Genomic DNA, 23,533 nt, shown 5'->3' with positions numbered 1-23,533 from the left:
AGACCTGAGTATTTGGTATGAATTTCAATTTAATACCTCTACGCGTTTATGAGGAAATGGGTAGTAAGTTTAAAATTATTAAAAAAAAATATATTATGTGATGTAACTAAAAATTTATGGTTTTCGTAATTTTTCCTTTATCTATGCTATAAGACGTTGCTTCGTACCAAATTTCAAGATTCTGAGTTCACGGGAAGCACCCTGTAGGTTTTGATTCCCTTGCAAGTGTCGAAAATTTGCGGCATAAACGGCTGTATCTTTTGATTGCGTTGGCTTAGAAGTTTGATTTTTTCACAGCTTCAAGGGACAGTAGACCTGAGTAATTGATATAAATTTCAGCTTCATACCTCCACGCGTTCCTGAGAAAAAGGGTCTTGACAGACGGACGGACGGACAGACGGACAACAAAGTGATCCTATAAGGGTTCCGTTTTTTCCTTTTGAGGTACGGAACCCTAAAAATCAACAAGAATAATATTAAATGTAAATAAAAAAAAATTAAATTACATAACTGTATAAAATCTTAGTCGAAAAATTAAAATAATCAAAAATAATTAAAAAAAAAACAAAGTATTAAAACAATCCCGTGGCACCCGCTTACACAAATTACAAATCCCAATATTATTTATGAAAATATTGTTAAAAATAAAAAAAAAATGTTATGACGCGTCACAGGTTAACGTTAAAATTAATAAAAACAGTAGCAAAATTAATAAAACATGGATCAACGGTAAAATTCTAAAAGCATGTAGATACAGAGACAAATTATATTTAAAATGGAAACGCGATTCATCAAACATGATACTAAAACAACAATATAACTCAGCCAGAAACTACGTTACTAAATTAATAAATACAAACAAAAATAAAAAAGTCAGATAACAAATTATAAATAACAAAAATAATCTAAGACAACTATGGAAATTATTAAACGAAATTTCAGGCAGAGTAAAATCTAGAATAGACAATGTTATTTTAAATGCATTCTTAAACAACAACCAAACTATTAATTGTGTTGCCTCAAATTTTGCTAAAGCTTTCGCAAGCTGCTGTAAAAATCCTCTTAAAAATTGTAGTACTAACCTATTAAATAAAAAAGATTATAAGACTCCAGCAAACGTTACTTTTAGATTTCAACCGGCAAGTACTAAAACCATACAACAAGAAATCAAATCTTTAAATAACCTTAAAGCCCCAGGTATAGATGGCATTAGAGCACAGGACTTAAAAGAGATTGCATCCAAAATTGCGCCCATAATAGCTCACTTTGTCAACACATCAATCAAACAGGGAATGTATCATCGTGACTTAAAAACGGGCATTATAAGGCCAATATTTAAAAAGGGTAGTCACACAGACTACAACAATTACCGCCCGATAACAATATTATCTAGCATCGACAAAATAGCTGAAAAAGTAATAGCCAAACAATTGAATAAATTTTTCAAAGACAACAATATAATATCAGATAGGCAGTATGGTTTTCAGCCGGGTAAAAGTTCCACACAATTACTATCCAAATTTACAGACAAAGTTTACTCCCATCTTGACAATAAAGAACATATTTTAATTATATTTGTTGACTATACTAAAGCTTTCGACACATTAAAACATAGATTGCTGATTGAAAAACTCGATGACTGTGGAATACGAGGTAAACTCAATGAGTGGAGCCAAGACTACCTTAAAGATAGGTCCTTCGTTGTTAAAATTGATAACGTTTTGAGTGAGAGGGTAGATATTGATGACGGTATAGCTCAAGGTTCTGTTCTTGGCCCCAAACACTATATGTCTTATGTCAATGACGTCATCAATGTCATCAGTGATTGTGAAATAGAACAATTCGCCGATGACACTTGTCTAATTTCTGCCAATAAGAACATACATGTAGCTATAAAGAATCTTCAAAAAGATTTTACACAGCTTTTGAAATGGTCTCATGATGCAGGATTATCAATAAACCTCAATAAGACCAAATTAATTTATGTAAGTCCAGCCGTGTTACTATATCTCCCAAAATAATAGCGCACAGTCATAACTGCCTACATAAAAACGCTATTGATAGTAATTGTTGTCGTGATTGTGAACCGATTGAGATTGTCAGAAAACATAAATATCTAGGCTTAACAATTGATGACAGATTTAAATGGACGGATCACATCAACTCGGTTTGCGACAAACTACGAGCAATGTTGGCTAAATTCAAAATTATAAAGAATAAGATACCGTACTCCACACTCTTAACACTATATAAAGCGCTGGGTGAAGCAACAATATCTTATGGCCTAAGTAGCTATGGGAGGACATTTAAATCGCATTTAGATCTTATATACGGCCTACAATTACGTATCCTTAGAACGATAGTGCCTGCAAAATTCAAAACTGACAACTATAACGATCTTTTCACAAAAAGTCACGTATTGCCTATTCACGACCATGTGAAGTATATTTTATTAAAAGAAAATTATTTCGACAAACAATACCTTAATGAAATAAATCACTAAGGTATTGTTTGTCACAACATAAGAAAACTCGAATTTCGTCTAAAATCAAATACTTCGTCCCGAGATATTGCAACCTTTACGGTAAGCAAAGATTACATTTTCAGATACCAAAATTAATTACCTAACGACCTACCTGACAACCTTAAAAAGAAATACGAGAAAACAATATCAAGTATAAATTAAAAAACTACTATCTCACCAAACTAACATAAATATAAAGTGTAAGATAAAGTAAAAACTAAAAAATTACTATAATATTAACAAAACGTAAAATAAAAAGTATATAACGTAAAATAAATAGTTAAAAATAGACAGGATGAACCGAGCCACAGCCCACAACCTATGAAGTGTTGTGCCTTGGTTCGCCAGTTAAACGTCTTATTATCCTTAATAAATTGTTTTTGAAAAAAAAAATTTTTTTTGCTATATGGACGCTTTAGGCATTTGTGTACTAACCCCCAAATGTTACGTATTGAGTTCTTTAGATGATTTAGAACAAGACTGCATTCAAAATATTTTAATATGAAAAAATTGTGGGTTGGGCACTAATGCTTAACAAGCGACCATAATATTATATTTAAGTACTTACATACTTAGTTGGTATCATAAATAGTACTATTGTTTAAAAAGAGCTGTCGAAGACGAATGGCAGTGTGCGGGAAAATCAGTAATGGTTTATATTACACTGTATTAGATTAAGTTTGTGATTGTATTTTCTTTATTGTTTATTAAATAAATAAAAAATCAAAAGGAGTAAAATTATTATTATTATAAAGTTAATTTTAAACCCTTAATTTTTCCAGGCAGTGACCGATGGTTATTTCACCCGCTAATAACTATTTTATGATGTTACCTATTCTTTTAAGTCGGGAATTTTTTGCGCCCATCTCGCATATTTTTACTTTAGTTTGGTCTTAAGACTTAAAATTAATATTTTTGATTTCTTAATTATATTGAGCTTAACTGTACTTAAAGGAATATGTAATAATAGAACTATTTACACTGCGGTTCGAATCCACTAATTCAAAAACAGGTCTTCTCTGTTTCGAACCGCGGTATGAATCGGGTAATTAATAAACAATCCTTCGCGGTTCGAAAAACTCTGGTGTGAACCAGCGACAGACCCTTATAGTATTAAGGCGACGTAAAGGGGTAGCGTTACTCAATAGGGAAGAGACGACAGAAATTCTATTCCCGCGAATTCTTCACTTGTGAGCGAAACTCGAATTTCAGTGGATTCCAACACACACTCGTAAAGTATACTTGGAGTTTAATAATGCCGTGAGGGGTTTAAAACTAAGCAATGATGTTTCTGAAGTATGTTTGAAAAACTATAAACTGACTACGTAAAATATCGCATACAATAAATAAGAAATAAAAAAAAATAGCCTTGTATTATCCAGGCTTGATCCAGACCATCAATGCTTATTTATTGATACCTCAAATGTTTAAATCAGACCAGTAGTTTAGCCATTACAAGGGCACATACAAAATAGACAGCCAAAATCATTCCTTCTTTTGTTCCACTTAAAAATTAGCTTAGTTATAACTTTTATTTTACAAAACTCTATCTTGAAGTTTTATTCGATTTCATTTTCAACCAGAAATTATTTTTCATTTCCCTACTAACCCATATTTTATTCACGTTCTAAAACTAATTAACTTTTAATACGCGTTTTCCAATCAGCTGTACCATACGAAGTGAACGAGCTTGAGTATATTGTGAAGGTTTTGTAGGTAATTAGCCCTCAATAGGTCCTTATAGTAATCGTTCGACCTGAATTCAACCTGGAAAATCTATATTCGACACCTGCGTTCAGGGCTGTCAACGATATAGAAATTAAAAAGTGATGAAATAAACAATAACTTTAAATTCATGTCTCTGCTTGGATAATTTAAATTAATTCAGTTAGAAAAGCACTGTATAAAGTAATAATTTTAATTAAGTAAGTATTTTAAAATTAACAGATTTTTTTGTAGAGAAAACACTTTTACCAGAACACGGAGAAGCCAAAAGGAAACACAATTTTATCAAGTAAGGAGTCAATAACTTAGTAATGATAATTTTTAGGGTTCCGTACCCAAAGGCTAAAAATGGGACCGTATTACTAAGACTTCGATGTCTGTCCGTCTGTCTGTTTCCAAGCTGTAACTCAAGAACGGTAATACATGTAGTTAGATTGTTGAAATTTTCACAGATTGTGTACATCTCTTGCTGCTATAACAACAAATACTAAGAACAAAATAAAATTAATATTAAACACAAATTAATTAATATTAAACACAGTTCATTAATATTTAACACAATTATTGGTCTTATTTTGCTCTATACCTACTGCTACGGAATCCTACATGCGCGAGTCCGACTCGTACTTAGCCGATTATGTAAACATAGACAATTTTAAAAACAGTGTCACAGTTTTTGAGCTATCAATACTTACTTCCTTTTATTTGCTCCTACTTTAGTGTTACATACGCATAATAATATTATATTAAACTAGATGAATCCCGCAACAACTTTGCCCCCTAAATTAGTTTATCGCGCGGGAACCGTACATTCCGGGATAAAAAGTCCTATGTCCTTCCCCGGGACTCAAAGTATCTCCAGACAGACAGACAGGTAGATACTCAGACAGACAGACACACTTTCGCATTAATAATATTAGTATGGATGTTTATATTTAATACTTCATTCACACACATTTTTGTGACAGCCCTAAGAATGGGCTAGTGATAATAAGAAAGTGGAAAACATTTTTGTCGAGGTAAATCATAGTATTAACTATTACATATGAAAATAAAAATAAATTACCAGATTTAAAAAATATCGATTTTTACATTTCATTTAAAAGGCAATTTAGGAATTTTAAAAAACGCATCAATAATGTGCTAAGTATATGCAATCTGAATCACATTCCTATGCTGTTTCGCATTTAGTTCTGCCTCCTGGAGTGGAACCCAGTATATAAATTAGTCAGTAGATAATAATTTGTCAATATCAGTAGAGTCCAGAAGTCAAAGACTTCTATTTAACTTTGCCAGAAGTAAAGTTGTATATAAGTGAATTAGTTGAATCTATAAATAATTTCTACTCTGCTTTGACTATTAGGAATTGAACCTTAACATCTATTTTCCCACTTACACAGGACTTACGCGTCAAATTTCCCACGGGAAAACCCCGTGTTATGGTATTCACATCGAGTGAAGTCGGGGTCGAATGTCATATTAAATGTGTATCGTATATTTTGAAGGTCATTATCGGACTAATTCATACTAAACCTGAGCTAGGTTTAGTATGAATTAGTCCGATAGGCAGGACGAGAGTGGCTTTTCTGCCGTCCGTCCGTCCGTTTTTTGACGTCCAGTCGGCACTTATTGGCACGTTGACAATTTAATCTCAAATAATAGGCTTGATGACTATTTTTTTTTCTTATTGGTACTTGAAAGACCGTTAAAGAATAGAAACATCGCTGAAAGAATGACTCTGATAGCTTAAAAATTCACCAAGATATGACAATTCAAACATCTCATAAAATATACCTGCCCGAAACGCTCCATACAAAGTGCTACGAAAGACTGACGTCACTCTTTCGTAGTTTGTACGCATCGGGAGACAACTTTGTTCGACAGATATATTAAATATTGCGTTTATGAAAGTGGTTTCGTAACAAAAGTTGCTTTTAATTGCATAAGTTATCGATTGGTATACAAATATTAAGAAATTTAATTGAAAAAAAATCGACTTGATTATCTAACTTTGAAGGCGCATAACAAAAAAAAATCTCTAATTTTGGGAACACTTATTTTTCACCGTGATTTCTTTATTTTATTAACAAAATTCGCTAATCTTTGACCTTGTCATCATCCCTATTCATGTTCAATCATGCTCGTGTAAGTGTAAATTCGGTTTCGTTTGACAGCTCGAGATTGTTGCTCTATTTCGCTAGGTATATTAACTTTATGATCTCTACACGTAGGTCCATACTAATATTTTAAAGAGAAAGTTTGTGAATTTACGATACCAATTTTAAAAACCGGAAAGGTCAAGTTTGTTCGAATACTATATCTCGCATCCATAGCTGTTTGCCCAATTCTATTAAATACGTCTATAATTTTGCTGTATAATGTGAAATGGAAATACATAACGAATTCGCCAGCTGTCATTGAGCATGGAATATGGATAGGCATTAGGCATCACTCAGAACTTCATTCGCCGAGCTCTAGGGAACACCGAATATGGAGCAATACATCAATTTCTGATAAAATTGAATACCTGTAGGCGTTACATTAATTAAGAATTAGGTATATTTTCTTTTTGTTTTTTGCATTTTGTTTTATATAAATAATTACTAGCTGTTTGTAATAAATTGACATTTCCTAAAAATGATTCCTAGCTAGATCGATTTATCGCCCCCGAAACCCCCTATATACTAAATTACTAAATTTCATGATAATCGTTGGAGCCGATTCCGAGATTCCAATTATATATATACATATATATATATATATATATATATATATATATATATATATATATATATATATATATATATATATAAGAATTGCTCGTTTAAAGATATAAGATAATTAAATCATATATATTTTTTCTTAATAATTAAATCTTAATATTGGACTGATTCAACCTTCTTCTGAAGCAGAGTTTACTACTTTAGTCAGTTGAACTGACATTTCATACATAGATAATTTCAGATAACTATTAATAACTAGAGATCGCTCAATGGTCGAAATTCGACCTTAGTTTCAACGACATTAGGACTACTACCTATATTTTGTAAAAAATATTGACTATCATATTTTGTTCAACTCTTGTCTCTGGGACTCAGCTGACTGGCCGTGTAAGCATTGTCTAATAGTATCTAAGATTCAATAAAAAAAAAAAAACTGTAATCCATTTTCAATTTGTCACCTTGTTGTCAACAGACTTCAATCATAAATAAAAGAGTATGATTCGTATGTATAGGCTTGTCACTCAAAAATCTGTCATTTTTCCTAGTGTGTGTGTTGTAGTGTGTGTAATGTTTTATTTGTTAAAAAAAATGTATCATAAAATCATAATTTCAAAATAATATTAGCTCGATGCACTCCTTCACCATATAAACTATAACTGTGCAAAATTTCATTCACCTACGTTTCCCCATTTTTCGTCAAAAGGGATACAAAGTTTTTGGCTCACGTATTAATATATCTCTAAATAGTATAAAACAAAGTCGCTTTCCGCTGTCTGTATGTGTGTATGTATGCTTAGATCTTTAAAACTACTCAACGGATTTTGATGCGGTTTTTTTTAATAGATTGAGTGTTTCAAGAGGAAGGTTTATATGTATAACATATGCATAATATGGTAGAGAAACACTGATAATTTTAGAGGTTTCTAATGTTATGTCGTAAATAAATTCATTTTTTTGCGTTTATATTGCAAACGCTGGCTAAACCCTACGAGATAGATCAAAATAATGTACTACAGTATTGTACACCTTAATTAGGTAAACAAAAAAGTCCGCGATGGTATATGTCTATTTCTTAGGGATAACTCACAATAGCCATTTTTGTTCTTTACTTTTTACGAAAAATAATGGCTTATTTACGAAGCGATTTTAACAATTTACAACATTAACCCTTATCCAAATAAACATGTTTGGAAGCTAAGACATTAAATGTAGATTATAATTGTCTTTTACACTATACAATTTCGATCAATACTTTAGAAGTTTTCAAACGTATAAACTTACGCGGAATCAAAAAATATGTCGCGCGGCGGCGGCCGAGGGACATAGCGGTTACGGCAGAACCGGCCGGGGGCTCTCATAAGCTTCGGGCTTATGTTATTGTAGTAGATAGTGTATTTCGTCATTGTGTGGTTGTGCAGACGGTAACGCAGAGGAGCAACCACAGCGCTTTCTTTCAGATATTCATTGTTTCTGGTTCTTTGGTTTCTGAATTGTCGATAAAAATATATTTGACTTGCGTTAGAAAAACGGACTTTTGTTTTTGCTTTGCGATTGGGTTATTTGTTGCTTAGGTCGTAGTACAGTGAATGCCAAAAGAGCACGTTCAGCAAGAGATGAAGAATCGTCAACGGAACGTGAGACTCGCCTCAGCCAGAATAGTGATAGAAATCGGATACAGAGAGAAAGAGAATCGTCTGTAGAGCGTGAGGCTCGCCTCAGTCGGAAAAATGATAGAATTCGGATACAGAGAGAAAGAGAATCGTCTGTAGAGCGTGAGGCTCGCCTCAGTCGGAAAAATGATAGAATTCGGATACAGAGAGAAAGAGAATCATCTGTAGAGCGTGAGGCTCGCCTCAGCCAGAATAGGGATAGGCATCGAATACAGAGAGCAAGAAAATCATCCGCACAGACACATAGCAACACCGAACAAAACGAACAACCAAACAGCCACAGACCCGAGAGAGTAACTAATTCATGGGTAAATAAAGAAAATTCTGCCAATTTTTGCGAAACTTTTATCGTTTACGCAGCACAATAGGAAAAATCACCCGATTTTGAAACATTCTTCATTGGTGCTCCGCTTCTATTGGTCTTAGCGTGATAATATATTATAGGCTACATCCTACTAATATTATAAAGGCGAAAGTTTGTTTGGATGTATGGATGTGTGGATGTATGGATGTTTGTTACTCTTTCACGCAAAAACTATTGAACGGATTTTAATGAAACTTTACAATAATATGGCTTATACATCAGAATAACACATAGGCTACAATTTTAACCGACTTTCAAAATGGGGGAGGTGTTATGTTCGTTTTCTTATATTCAACGATTACTCCGCCGTATGTTACCCGATTTTTATATTCACAAAAGTGGTGATCTGATGAAGGATCCATAAGTAATCGAGGGAACTCCTCAAAACTTATAGGGAAACGTGTGGTGACTTCGGTTACGTGAGAAGTATTCTAAGCATATGCTACCAACAAGTAAGATTTTGCACCGAGATATACCTGGTATACCGTGGTTCGGAAGGTGCTGAGAGAACTCTTGATTCTTTATAGATACAAGTTTGGGAGTTTCGGCGTTGTTTTAAGAACAGGAACCATATGCTACTATGCAAATTACATTCATCATCATCATCATCATCATCATCATCATCACTACCATATTATACCATTTCATAGTCTTTTAGATCGAGACTCGAGTTTGTCAAGCGATAATTAAAAAAAATCTTTATTTTATGTCTAAAAATAGTTTGACGACCTCTGTGGCTCAGTGGTGAGCGCGTTGGTAGCTCAAGCCGGAGGTTGCGGGTTCAAATCCCGCCGACGGAACAAAAAGTTTTCAAAGTTCCTGGGTCATGGATGTGTATTAAATATGTGTATCATATAATAAAAATCTTAAATATATGTATAGTATAAAAGTATTAAATATATTTCCGTTGTCTGGTACCTGTAACACAAGTCCATCAGGTACTTACTAATATAACAACATTGAAGAGTATGTTTGCTTGAACGCGTCAATCTCAGGAACTACAGGTCCGATTTAAAAACTTATCTCAGTGTTAGATTGATCATTTATCGAGTAAGACTATAGGCTATATTATATAATATATTATCACGCTAAGACTAATACGACCGAAGAAACTCAGGAAAATGCGGGAAAAACGGGGAAAATATTTTTTTATGGGAAAATGTACGGTTTCTGTAAAATTCCTAATTTACGCGAGCGAAGCCGCGCGGGACATCTAGTAGATAATAAGCGGAAAAAATGCAGCTCCTTTCTAAAGCTTTCTTATAGCCAGATCAATAAAAAAATAAATAACTTATTAATAATAATACAAATGAAGTTACTCTTCTGTTTGATATACTTATCGTGCGCCCAGTGCTGTTAAGGTGATAGCACATGCACGCACCGAACGCTCCGCATTTTAGATTACGTTGTATGAAATGGTGTGAAACCGCGCATATTCGTCCGCACCGTACGCGCCGCATTTCTTTTACTATGCGGTCTGTTCTGTAAGAGCCTGTCCACACGGGCGTTGCGTTGCGTCGCCGTAACGCAAATATTTTGACGCATAGCCGTCACGAAGTAGTCTTAACGTCAACAGTCACCCCCTCCCGTTTCATCTCGGTCATCACACATCCGCCGTGTGTGCGTTGCGATGACGCAGCGCGCCGTGCGTACACCTTGGTTATTTGTATAATATGTAAAACAACGCAACGGCAGTGCTACGTCGACGCAACGCTGATGCAACGTGCCGTGTAGACTGACACTTAGTCGTTAAATTATTATAGGTATCTTTAAAAAAAAAAGGATTTTATTTGTGCACAGGATTTATTCACAAAATATAGCAAATGTCGCGCGCGGATTTAAGAAAATGGATCTGTGGTTTCGGACTGAATGCAAGGATTATACAGTATCATGCAGGAAAGAGTTGTGCAAGGCACTATTATATGTATAGGTCAAGTATATTATTATACTAGAGATCACCCAATGGTCGAAATTCGACCTTAGTTTCAACGACATTAATTTGGACTACTACCTATATTTTGTAAAAAATATTGACTTTATCATATTTTTTTCAACTCTTGTCTCTGGGACTCAGGTGACCTCAGACTGGCCGTGTAAGCATTGTCTAATAGTATTTTAGATTTAATAAAAAAAAACTATAATTTGTCAAGTTGTTGTCAACAGACTGCAACCATAAATAAAAGATTTTCGTGTGTATAGGCTTGTCACTCAAAAATCTGTCGTCTTTCCTATGTGTGTGTGTAATGTATTGTTTGTTAAAAAAATATGATCAAAGCATAATTTTAAAATAATATTAGCTCGATGCACTCCTTCACCATATAAACTGTAACTGTACAAAATTTCATTCACCTACGTTTCCCCATTTTTCGTAAAAAGGGTTACAAAGTTTTTTGTTCGCGTATTAATATTATGATGATAACAGTTCGATGCGTACGGCGCTGACAAATGTGCGACTAGCTTTATAAGTTAAGCGAAATCCGAATATCGATTCAAATATAACTCATATTGGATTTGAATTTGCATGTTTTAATGGGATGGATCAAAGACGGGTTGTGATGAACTGTTGCGTTACTGCAAATGAGATGCGCCAAATAATGACTAGATAATGTAACCGGATTCACAACCGAACTCGGTTGCGGCTTGTGATTGAGATCACCGCAGCCATTGGTGAAGCCATTGGAATAACTGCTTGATGAAATTGACAATATCCTAATTGACCTGACGTTGTTTGATATAAGTAGTAATTAATTTTAATTAGTTTCATTAAAGACTAGCCGCGATTAAATGTAACTTCTAAACCTTATGAGTTCTATCCCTATAATATTATTATGTAGCTCTAAATTCAAAAATGTGACCAATACTTAACTTTCAAATGGAAAATGATTTGCTATTTTTGTAGATTACCACAGCTATAGATCGCCTTAGGGTCAATTCAGACCGCAACGCGATGCGTAGATATGCATTTCTAAAGTATGTATTTGACAGATTTCAATTGCGTGAGACGTCTTGCAAATCTGTCAAATCCATACAAATTTAGAAATGCATCTATGCGTCGCGTTACGGTCTGAATTAATCCTTACTCTTACAAGTAAATAAAAAATAATAGCTGGCCTATAACTGCCTGAGTCATATGCCTCACGAGATAGTAGAGTTTGGTCGCTTAGCACTTTTTAGTCTTCAGTAACCGTTTCGGTTTAGCATTAGCTAATAATCGTCGTTTTAAACGTCCCAAGTTGATGAAATGAAATTTTCAACATATTTCAATCATTCAACCTATAAGTATGAATTTGGCAAAGTACTTAAATCATTCGACAATTACTGTGAATTTAGCAACATACTAGGTACAATTCATTTGACGCACAATTGTGAAGTTAGCAACATACCCGCTTGATGGTCCGCGACAACTTTTCTCCATGACAAGTGTGAATTTAGCAACATACTGCAACCATTTGACACACAATTTTGAAGTTAGCAACATACCCGCTTGATAGTCCGCGACAACTTCTCGCCAAGGTCGAACGGCAGCAGGTCACGGTTCTGCGGGTTGCAGTCCACGGTCTTGGTGGTGTTCAGGAGGGAATTGCGACGGGCGATGACGCGGAGCAGGTCAGGTTTCTTACGGAACAGACGCAGGATGGAGTCAATGAGCACTTGCACTGTGTCGTACATGAGAGCCGCTTGCGCCTGAAAGGGATATGGTAATTAGAAAACGCAATATGAATAAATTCTACAAGACAATGAGGTTATATTGCCGAATGGTAATTCCAACGTAAGGATAAAGACAGAAATATTAGGCTATAATGGGCACTGACTATTTTACTTATAATAAGGATTTTTATTTTATTTAATTATTAAGGAATCCTTTAAAACCTTTGTCGACAAAGACAAAGTAAACATCTAATACAATACAAAACGTATCATATGCGGAAACATTTAAGTCAATATTAAGCCTCCTGCCGTAATAAATTTTTAATTAAGTGAAAAGTTTTGTCGCTCACAAAAGCGCTTAAAACTCGATTATCGCAGAGCGCTCATCTCTCGAGGTTAGCGAGTAATTACTAATATTGGGAACTTTTGTCATTTACTACTAGCCCGAGTCGGGTGTGACATTGTAATTGAAACCCCTCGGACTAGACACGGAGTTCCTATTCCCGGATTATGAAAGTTTGCTGATGCAAGCCGACAGAGATAGGCTTTAGTTTTATAAAGCATTTACAAGTTTAACAGAAAATATATTATAGTTTATGACAAAATCTCAAAAAACGGATCAAATCAAGTTGCTGATGCAAAAGCCGACATAGAGATAACCCTTTGATATACAAAGCATTTACAAGTTTCCCATATTATTTTAGTATGAGTTTATGCAAATATTGTAGTAGGAGTTTATGCAAAAAATCTCTAATAATAATTAATTAATTCTCTCTGAGTGCAGCCGTAAGACACGATTTTTTTAGTACTTAAAAATGTATAATTTTTTATACTATAACGACTAAAGAACAAAACGACAAACTTACCTGACTCTACCTACAGACAACATAGTTTAATATAACGAAAATTTGTTTAAGAGTCGACATAGCCGATGATAATTATATTTCATTAACTAGAGCGTTAATAACTGACAAAGTCATTAATTTAATACGTCATTATATCTAATTACAGTAGCCCTGTGTGATTAATAAACATCTATTAAATTAATCAAATTAATTATTAGTTAATTTTAATGAATGGCTAGTTCAAAAGCAGTGTATTGAACATCAGTTATTTTGAGTAGTTTGTTATTTGAATGAAGTGCAATATGGGTCAATAAAGCTAAACGCTTTTGTGGCACTTCAATCCGAAATACGCATTTTGTCAAATACCCACTATTTTGTGTATACACTGTATTATGAATAGTTAAATCAGTTTTTGGATAAAACTGTAACACAAAGTTTAAAGGATTTGGTAAGACAGAGATATGGTGGTAGGCACCATAGTTATTATAAAACTGATACTAGAAATAATTTATAATATGGCAAAACAACATTTGCCGGTTCGGCTAGTATCATTAGTACCCCTACAATCAATAGTATACATCACTTTCTTACCGAGATCCCTTCCCGTCTCCACATGTCTATGAAGTCTTTTACCACCTTCCGTGAGTAGTCCAGCACTCGGAATCCAGTCACGTTGATAGCCCCAAACTCCATGACGTCACGCTCCCAACGGTCATCCATCACCTGTGAAGTATAAGCTTAGGAAGTAAAAGACTGTAGGAAAATAAGACGATTTGGTATAGCAGGCCTAGGCGCGGTTTTCACTGTAGAAGTCCCTCTACATACCCCGGTAGTGGTAGAGAAAAAAGGGCCACAAATAGTAAGTTAGTTCTTTTTACCAGCATACTGCGCTGCAAAGCGGGCCCCCAGATGATCAATTTTATTGTGGAATATCACGTATTGTGCAATATTATTGACCGTCTAGGGTTGATATTGAACGCACCCGCTGTTCAATCTTATTGTCAAATAAATTGTTCAATAATATTGTTCAACGATATTGCACACTAAACTTAGTCATCTAGGGGTCCACTAAGGGTCAATTCAAACCGCAACGCGACGCGTAGACGCATTTCTTTTATACACTTAAATTGACCCGAGTGTAAGTTAATTATGGTACATGCATATTATGGCCGTAAGCGCTTCAATCACCGAACTGAAATCATTGAATACCCAGAATACTGACCAGTCCACTCAAGAAGTAATGGTAGTTGCGGCGTCCAAGGTACACGTCACGGACGTGAAGAATCAAGGCGTCTTTGGCCAGACGAGTGCTCGAGTCCAGGATCACGTATTTGTTGCTCCAGCGGTCCTGACGCTCCAGGGACGAGAGGAAATCCACGACCTCGGTCGCGTTGGACACGCGCTTCACGTTGGTGATGCGGAAGGTCGCGTTGGCTGGTTGCAGGCTCAGGAACAGTTGTTGCAGACGTAGAAGTCCTGTAAGAAAGGGTTGAGTTATCTCTTGTGGAATGGTTGGTTTGAACCGTTATGCTTTTTAAATACTCTATCTTGAAACGACATCATCACAATCATGATTGCATTGACGATTTTGATGTTTATAACATGCACTATCATAGAAGTTGATTCATAGGCAGATGTCGGACCTACGTAAGTTGGTCGAGTTATGTCGAGCTCACCCGACAGATCACAATTAACATTTTCCATTTTTTTAGTAAAAGATGGCCCCGTGCGAGTTTCTTACGCCGGTTCTTCTCGGCGGGGTAGTTCCCGAACCGGTGGTAGGCAACGTAGTTTCTTCGTTCGACTTTCAAAAAGTGTATCATGATACCCATTATGAATAAAAAGATATTTTATTTTTTATTTTAATTTTAAAATTGAATTGACATGATCCGACCAAAATTTGTAGTAATGACCTCTATCAACTGGCAAGAAATCATTTTCCTCGACAGTACATTGTACAGTTGACGACTTGAACTCTCTTGACGATTGAGGTAGCCCGTCAAATCATAGCTCATCATGGATGAGCTATGATTTGACGGGCTACCTCCAGTAGGCCAAAGTGGAGAAGCCGTATAATATAATATTTTGATCATATCGTTGCATCATGTTTGTGATAACTTGGGGTTTTGTATTTCCACTACTAATTCCATATTGTTAAGTTGGTATCCTTGTCCCTTTTAGAATATTTAAAAATATTATCATAATTCTAGCTGTCCCGGCAAACGTTTCTTTGCCATATAAAGTATTTCACCCATATTATTTTATTGAAGTGACTAAGTAAATAAGTATGTCACCATGGCAACGTCCATCGCTATCCCGTCGCACAAACAATGGTCGCCATCAGTTTCGTGTTGTAATAATTTACTATTATTTATTCAACAAATGCACTTATCAATATAATAAGTACCCAGTAGCCGATTCCCAGACCCACTGAATATGCATATAAAATTTGGTTAAAATCAGTAAAGCCGTTTCGGAGGAGTACGCGGCCTAACATTGTGCAACGAGAATTTTATATATAAGATTATCATTTTATGCAGACACGACGTAAGTACGCTATTTATTTTAAATGTCATTCTGTCCCATTTTCTGCTATCTCGCGCAACAACCACATTGCGTTATTTAAAATCCAAAACTTCAACTTAAAATGCCATTATTTTTGCAACAATTTTGGGAAGTAACCGTTCACTCAACAATTAAACCAATAAAAACAGTGATCCCTCAAAAATACAGTTCTTTAGTTCGTCACATGACGTAGTTAAACACATGAAAATAAATATTGTTTTATTCCGCATATTTTTAATTATTAATATCAAACAAGTGATTAAAGCCTAAAAACCTCAAACAAATGAGGTTCTAAGTTGTCAAACTTTGTGAAAAGTTTTCCTTTTTTAAAAAAATGCCATTTCACGGTTGTTTGAAGGAAGGTAATCTTTTAGGACGAGCCAAATAATTTGTCTTCCTCATTTAAAACTTAAAACATAGCTCAGTTTGTCGAGGACATTAATCAATCGGTTTTTATCTGGCTCGTTTCAGTGTATTAAAAATGTCTTCAAATTCTTTGTACAGTCAATGCTTTAAGCATAAATTTTCTAAGAATCATTCGCGACTAGTACTGATATTTATGAAACTTTGCTTATAAATGTATTTTTCATAATTATTTATTACGAAGAAGGAGGATACGCAATTTTTTACCGTCAAAAACTGCACTGTAGCTGGTGGATTTCATCTTGAGCGTGCTAATATAAGTCACGGGCACAGCTACTAAAGTCTTAGATTTGTTTTACAGCCTCTATAATAAGCCTTTAGAGGCTTATTGATGAACAATAAGCCTCTATACTCTATAGGCTTATTACAAAGCCTAATTTTTGTTTTTCTTTATTATGCTATAGGCCTCTTGGATATCTCTAGTGGCCCGGCGAGTGGCAGATTCAGGCAACACGTGGGTGTCAGAGTGCGATCAGCTGTGAAATACGGTTTACTAGTTAAAAATGAAAACACGTTGAAAACGTTAAAAAGTGCTCTGAATAAGGAAAATATGGGCGGTACGAGGTACTGTTGTGTTGTACGGTGCAAAAAATCCCAATCTCGGATTCGTGAATTAACGTTTCATTCGTTTCTGAGACGGAATTGGGAAACGTATCGAAATCAACATGCCGATTATTAATCATGCTTAAATCTAAATCTCGCATGAATATTTCTAAAATATCACGTGCAAGTTATTTTTAATACCATTGTTTTATGTATACTTAATAATATATTGTAATTGAAAAAACGATATAAATAAAATTATTGTCGGTTCAATATTTATTACTAATTCCTTCATTATTCACTTTCGCATTTATAATATTATAATACCAATATACTAATTACTGATATTACTAATTTACTAATAATATTATAAGTGCGAAAGTGTGTCTGTCTGTTACCTCTTAACGCCTTTTTTTTAACATGGGGAAATGCTTTACGCATCCCCGGAATTGGGGATATCGGCCGGGGTATGTGGGACTCCTGCTACCCACTAAAACCCCATGGTGCTCCACTCATCGCTTAAGGCAGAGTTGCGGGTACGATAGAACCTACCGCAACTCTACCAGCGATCATCTACAGACCCGACACCACCCCGCTACTCGGGGACGACGCGCAGGAACACCTTGCGCATCACGCCTCTCTCTCTAGGACTCGATGCAATGGGCGGCGGTGTCCCCACACCACCGCCCCGAGTACCCGGCTAATGTAAGTCGCCGCGGCCACTCCGTCGCGTGCGTCTTCTCCTCGGCCGTCTCAAAGGGTCGAGCGCCTCCCGTTCTCTCCTGCGCTCGGCCTCCTCTTTTGCGGTGATGACTTCCTGGGCAAAGTCATCTACTGCCTGCCAATCAATCTCACTGCTCAGCATTGCCCGGATTATCACTGGCAGCGAGATGTCCATTCCAATGACGGCCGTAAGGGCCGTACGTTGCTCCATCCAGGAAGGGCACGTCGTCATTGTGTGCTCGGCCGTGTCCCTTTCGTCAAGGCAATGGTGACACCTTGTATTACTTTCTCTCCTAGCCATCTGACACAGATACTGACCGAAGCAGCCGTGCCCGGTGAGTATCTGCGTCAGATGGAAGGAGAGAGCCCCGTGTTTCCGGTTCACCCAGTCTTTAAATAGTGGCCGGATTGCCTCTATCAGGGCGACACTTATCAGCGGTTCTTGCAACCGCTCCGCCCAGAGGTCTAACGACCTCTCACTACACTCAGCCCTCCACCGACGCACGGCGTCCGGTAGGGGTCGCGGACTGCTGCGCAACGCCAATAAACGTCGGCAAGGGCCCTTGCGTCAATGTCCCATGGGATGCTACCAGCAAGTAGGCAAGTCGCATCTCGCGAGATGGTGCGATACCCGCGCACCTTCCGCGTCGCCATCACTCGCTGAAGGCGTCCCAGAACGAGCCTGTTGCTGGTCGACAGTCTTCCAGCCCAAACCGGCGCGCCATACATGGACATGGAACGAATAACACCCATGTACAGACGCCGACATGCCAAGTTTGGGCCCCCAAGTTTCGGGAGCAGCGAGGCTAAGGCCCCCGCGGCCTTGGTGGTTCTTTCAAAGAGCCGACGAAAATGCTCCTTGAAGGACTTGTATGAGAATCATTATGAGAAAAGCGCCCGTGAGTTTCCGCCATCAACCGACCCGTGGCGTTGCCGTACTCGTAGCTTAGCAACGATATCCAAGAGGCCTATAACTAGTACTATTTCAATTCAATTGAAATTGAACTAGTACTAATATTATTAATATTCTATTACTTTTCCTTTACAACATTTTAAATTCAAACAAACCTATTGCCCAGGAAACCTTTCAAAATTTTTGATCACAAAACTTATTCGCAACTACCAGGGACGCATAATATCCGCGGGGATGGAAGAGGGTTGACGGCTCGTAATGAACACATCGCCACCTAGGTAGTGCTAAATCAAAACCGTTTCGTCTGTCATCCAACATGGGATGAATGATGATTGATCTTATCGACTGTTATCGGCTCTGGGGCTCTGGTATAATATGTTTTGATGTATGCGATTTGAAAGACTTCTTTGTATTTTTTGTACTTTGTAAGGAAAAATACTTTAGCGTGTGTTTTTTGGGTTATCGAAATTTCGTAAGATGAAGGGAGGCTATTCCGTCGGCATTTAACGCTTTTTGAAAATGTAGGCCTGCTGCTGCTATTTCGTTTTGCCAGCAGCAGATTGCAAACTATGTTTTTGAAACAAAATCTGAACTAAACAGAAGAAAACCAAACACATAAAACGCAAAAATACTGCCGAAAAATCTTAAGTTTTAAGAGCTTAGTTAGCACCAATATCTTAGCGCATTCGGACAAAAGCCAAAAAGGAAAATCGCATTGGACCGAATAATTCCGATCGATACTCAGAATATGGGAGAGCAAACCGAAAAAACTCCGGATTTCCGCTGTGTACAGAAAATATGAGAAACAAAAACGAACTAGCGGTGGTTATTTTTTGGCTTGCTAATTGATGACGCGTGCGGTAATCTTTATAGGCCGAATTCAATAAACTATTGAAATAATCAGAGTACAGTATATTTTGATAGTTACGATAGAAGCATTGCAAGCGCCATGTAACGAGTTGGTCACAGATAATTAAATAGTTACTACGTAAGCTTGGTGACGCAGATGCCTTATGTCTAAGCAAATACCTTTAATTTCCTATGTCAATGTGTCTAAAGTCGGCACTACATATAGGCGAACGCATTGGCCGGGGCGTTGGCCGGCGCGCTGGCCCAATGTGTAAAACAGGCGAAATACCTACCGCCAACGCGCGAACGCCCGTTGTACACATTGGGCCAACGCGTCGGCCAACGCGTTCGCCTATATATGTAGTTCCGACATAAGGGTCAATTCAGACTGTAACCCGACGCGTAGATGTATTTCTAAACAATCTCAATTGCGTGAGATGTCTTGCAAACTGTGAAACCCATACAAACTATAAATGCATCTACGCGTCACGCCACATCGTTGATACCTAACAGTTAGGTTACTGCTGGCAGTCAAATCTAGCGAATACAATTTGAGTAAGAACCGACATTACTTTCAAATTGATATGGTGTTTTCGTGCTCCATCATAAGCTTGAGAAGGTGAAATAGGCCATTTTATTAAAATATAAAATAGATAATAAATTGAAATTGGTAACAAAGTTAATTAGAATTGTCCTACTTGTTAACCTACCAACGGTTCGGAATAATATTATGAAACTAAAAGATGCTAAACACTTAGTCAGCGACACTGGTTAGTGTCGCTTATAAATATATCCCACAAATCTTTGCACGTAGCACCATTAGAAGATATTTATGAAATAAAACCGCACAGATAAACGGACCTGGGGGATTAGCCATTACGTTCTCTTTATCGCTTCTAAATAGAATCGCTGATCTAAATGTATGGAAGTGACATGAGCGTTAAATAACATGAAGTGGACATTTGACCCATGTTATGTCAATTAACACATTTTTGATTGGCGATTCTATAAAGAAGCGATAAAGAAAATGCGTTTGCTAAGCCCTCTGCAAAAATATTAGCGCTCAAACACGCGAAGCCTGGAGATTTGTAGAAATAAATGCGACTATCCTACGGGTAGATTTAAAACGGTGGAAGATAGTTAAAGTCTTTAGATACTCGTCCATTCGGGGTCCAACTTCCAAAGTCTTTTTAAAAACATCTGCCAAATACAAATCGAAAAGTTTTTCTTTAGAAATTCAGTTGGGTAACGATTCGAAGTTATCCAAAGGATCAACTCCGACTAGTCCATGAGGCTTGATATTGGAAATTCAGTTTTGTCATTCACTTCTATTTTAGGTGTACGAGTTGGTATTTACATTCTTTTGCTTACTATGAGCATTATCACCGCAATTTTCTTGATGATTATTTTAGATTGTCATTTTACGCTTAAGAGGATACAACAGGGGCTAGAGAAATGAAAAAAAGTACGTGTAATATCTATAGCTGTCTCCCTTACCTCAAGCCTATACCGCAGAACGCGATAGAGACAGCTGCAGAAAATCCAGAAAATCAACGATTCGTTGTCCCCTGATTCCTTCTCCAAAACTTAACCGATTTAAGTACTTTTTTCATTAAAGATTAAAAAAGGGCTTGAGCTGTGTTCCTATGTTTTGCTTTTTTTTGTATAATCTATCCAAATCTGTTTTCTGGACGTTTGAACACAGCGGAAAATCTGGCCATTTTTTTTGGGTTTTTGAATGTTCATATCTTATTTAATAATTAAATTATGAAAAAAAAGAAAACATAGGGACATTGTATTAGTGGCCGTAGATATTCAGGAAAAAAATTATAACTCTACTAGCATTATACAGGGAGGAAACAGGGGACAACGTTTGTATGGAAAAAAGGGCGGTGTGGAATCCTCTTAAAGACCGAAAACGCTCAGTGAGCGGAAAAATATCTCACAACACAACGCGTCGTGGTCACAGGCCTGTCTACATGTCCACGTTACGACGTCATCAACGTGGAACGGTGCGGTAACGTGGCATGGTACATTGTCGTGACGTGAAAATGAAAATGTTTATACGTGGGAGAGCCATGCTTCGGCACGAATGGGCCGGCTCGACTGGAGAAATACCACGTTCTCACAGAAAACCGTCGTGAAACAGCGCTTGCGCTGTGTTTCGCCGAGGGAGTGAGTTTACCGGAGGCCCAATCCCCTACACTATTCCCTTCCCTACCCTCCCCTATTCCCTTCCCATCCCTACCCTCCCCTATTACCCTCTTCCCTCTTAAAAGGCCGGCAACGCACCTGCAGCTCTTCTGATGCTGCGAGTGTCCATGGGCGACGGAAGTTGCTTTCCATCAGGTGACCCGTTTGCTCGTTTGCCCCCTTATTTCATTAAAAAAATGTACGTCAATGTAACGTAAAAATGCACATCACGATGCAGCTACATTGTACGTCACCATGCCTTGTAAAACTGAGTACATTATTCACTACTGATCTAAATATGGAACGCACGATACGTACACAATTACTGAACACAAAATAATATTGTTAATAATTTGTCAATAATACTTATAATAATTCAATTAAAACGATTAGGGATTTTAATATTATACTACTGCATTTGCGATATAGTAAGAATAAAGTTCAGAACGCGTTATGGTCTTATTGTGATTGCCAAAACGCTTCGTGGCCGTTTTCATTAGAGCCACAACGCGACTTTCGCATCGGGGCTGTTTCACTGTGACCACAACGCGTTGTGAGCTATTTTTCCCTTACTACGTGATTACGAACAACGTATTGTAAAACGTACCTATTACTTCAACTGTTCCTAAAAATTTGCTTGTTTCTTTTTGATTTTTATCGATGACAATATGTAAGATAATTCAATCTTTTAATTAAAATTATATGATTTAACGAGTTTTTGCCCGCGGCTTCGCTCGCGTTAAGAAGTATTGTTGTTTATAAACTTTCCTCCAGTATTTACACCCATTGGAGGTGGAATTGATCAAAATCCTTTCTTAGCGGATGCCTACGTCATAATATCTACCCGCATGCCAAATTTCAGCCCGATCGGTCCAGTGGTTTGGGCTGTGCGTTGATAGATCACCATGTCAGTCACTTTTGAGTTTTATATATTACTAGCTGTTGCCCGCGACTTCGTCCGCGTGGACTTAAGTTTTAATAGCGCGCGTTGTCAACAAAAATGGTGTCAAAAGCTTTTTAAAACCCTGGTACCCCTTAAAGGAGTGAGAACACTGAGACGGGCCGCGCTGGGGCTCAGCGTGCCGGGGTTCATCGCAAAAATCCGCCTCCATGCAATTTGTATGGAAGCGGAAATCCGCTGCGCCCCGACACAATGTGCGATACGCGCATCCGCTTCCATACAAATTGTATGGAGGCGGATTTTTGCGATAAGCCCCGGCACGGCGCGTCTCAGTGTGCTCACTCCTTTAATCAAAATACCCAAAACAGCCGTGTAGTGGGCACATAATTTTTTTTTTTAAATTAAACTTTTTTATACCAAATTTTAAGGGCGCTTATTCAGCTTAACACAACTTAGCTGCATTACACAACTTTTGTTATTAAATAAAAATGTTATATTAAATAAAAATGTTAGTAGGTGAGTTATTAATTAATAACGTGTATAGCAATCGAAAGAATCGAAAAACCCGCCTCAACATCGTACCACCTCATATAGAAATACATATTATGAGCAAGCGATAGCGCGATCTAGGCGACTCTTGGCGCCATCTGTTATGAGTTTTTGGAACAAAATTAATTTGAACGAATGATATAATACAACCCCTTTTTCCAGTTAAAAAGTAGCCTATGTCCTTCCTCAGGCCTTAGACTATCTGTGTACAAAATTTCATTACTATCGGTTTAGTAGTTTTGGCGTGAAAGCGAGACAGACAGACAGACAGACAGACAGACAGACAGAGATACTTTCGAATTTATAATATTAGTATAGATTCACCAGCTGCCGGGCCGGTCATAATCTTCGCTGTACTGCGCGGCGCACCCCCGC

The 23,533-nt window shown here is 37.0% G+C and overlaps 1 protein-coding gene across 1 annotated transcript in view; it reads right to left on the bottom strand.

Annotated features, from left to right (window-relative positions):
* Positions 1-23,533, bottom strand: part of LOC121738374 (glutamate receptor 1-like) — a 154,236-nt gene that overhangs the window by 18,654 nt on the left and 112,049 nt on the right. The window contains exons 5-7 of the mRNA XM_042130370.1: positions 14,722-14,975; positions 14,091-14,222; positions 12,487-12,690 (exon numbers count right to left, since the gene is read on the bottom strand). Coding sequence (XP_041986304.1) covers positions 12,487-12,690; positions 14,091-14,222; positions 14,722-14,975 — 590 coding nt within the window. The remainder of the gene's footprint in view (positions 1-12,486; positions 12,691-14,090; positions 14,223-14,721; positions 14,976-23,533) is intronic.

The sequence above is a fragment of the Aricia agestis genome, chromosome Z (genome assembly GCF_905147365.1).
Source record: "Aricia agestis chromosome Z, ilAriAges1.1, whole genome shotgun sequence".
Taxonomy (NCBI): domain Eukaryota; kingdom Metazoa; phylum Arthropoda; class Insecta; order Lepidoptera; family Lycaenidae; genus Aricia; species Aricia agestis.
Note: the sequence above shows the minus strand (reverse complement) of the source record. Positions and strands in the feature narration are given on the sequence as shown.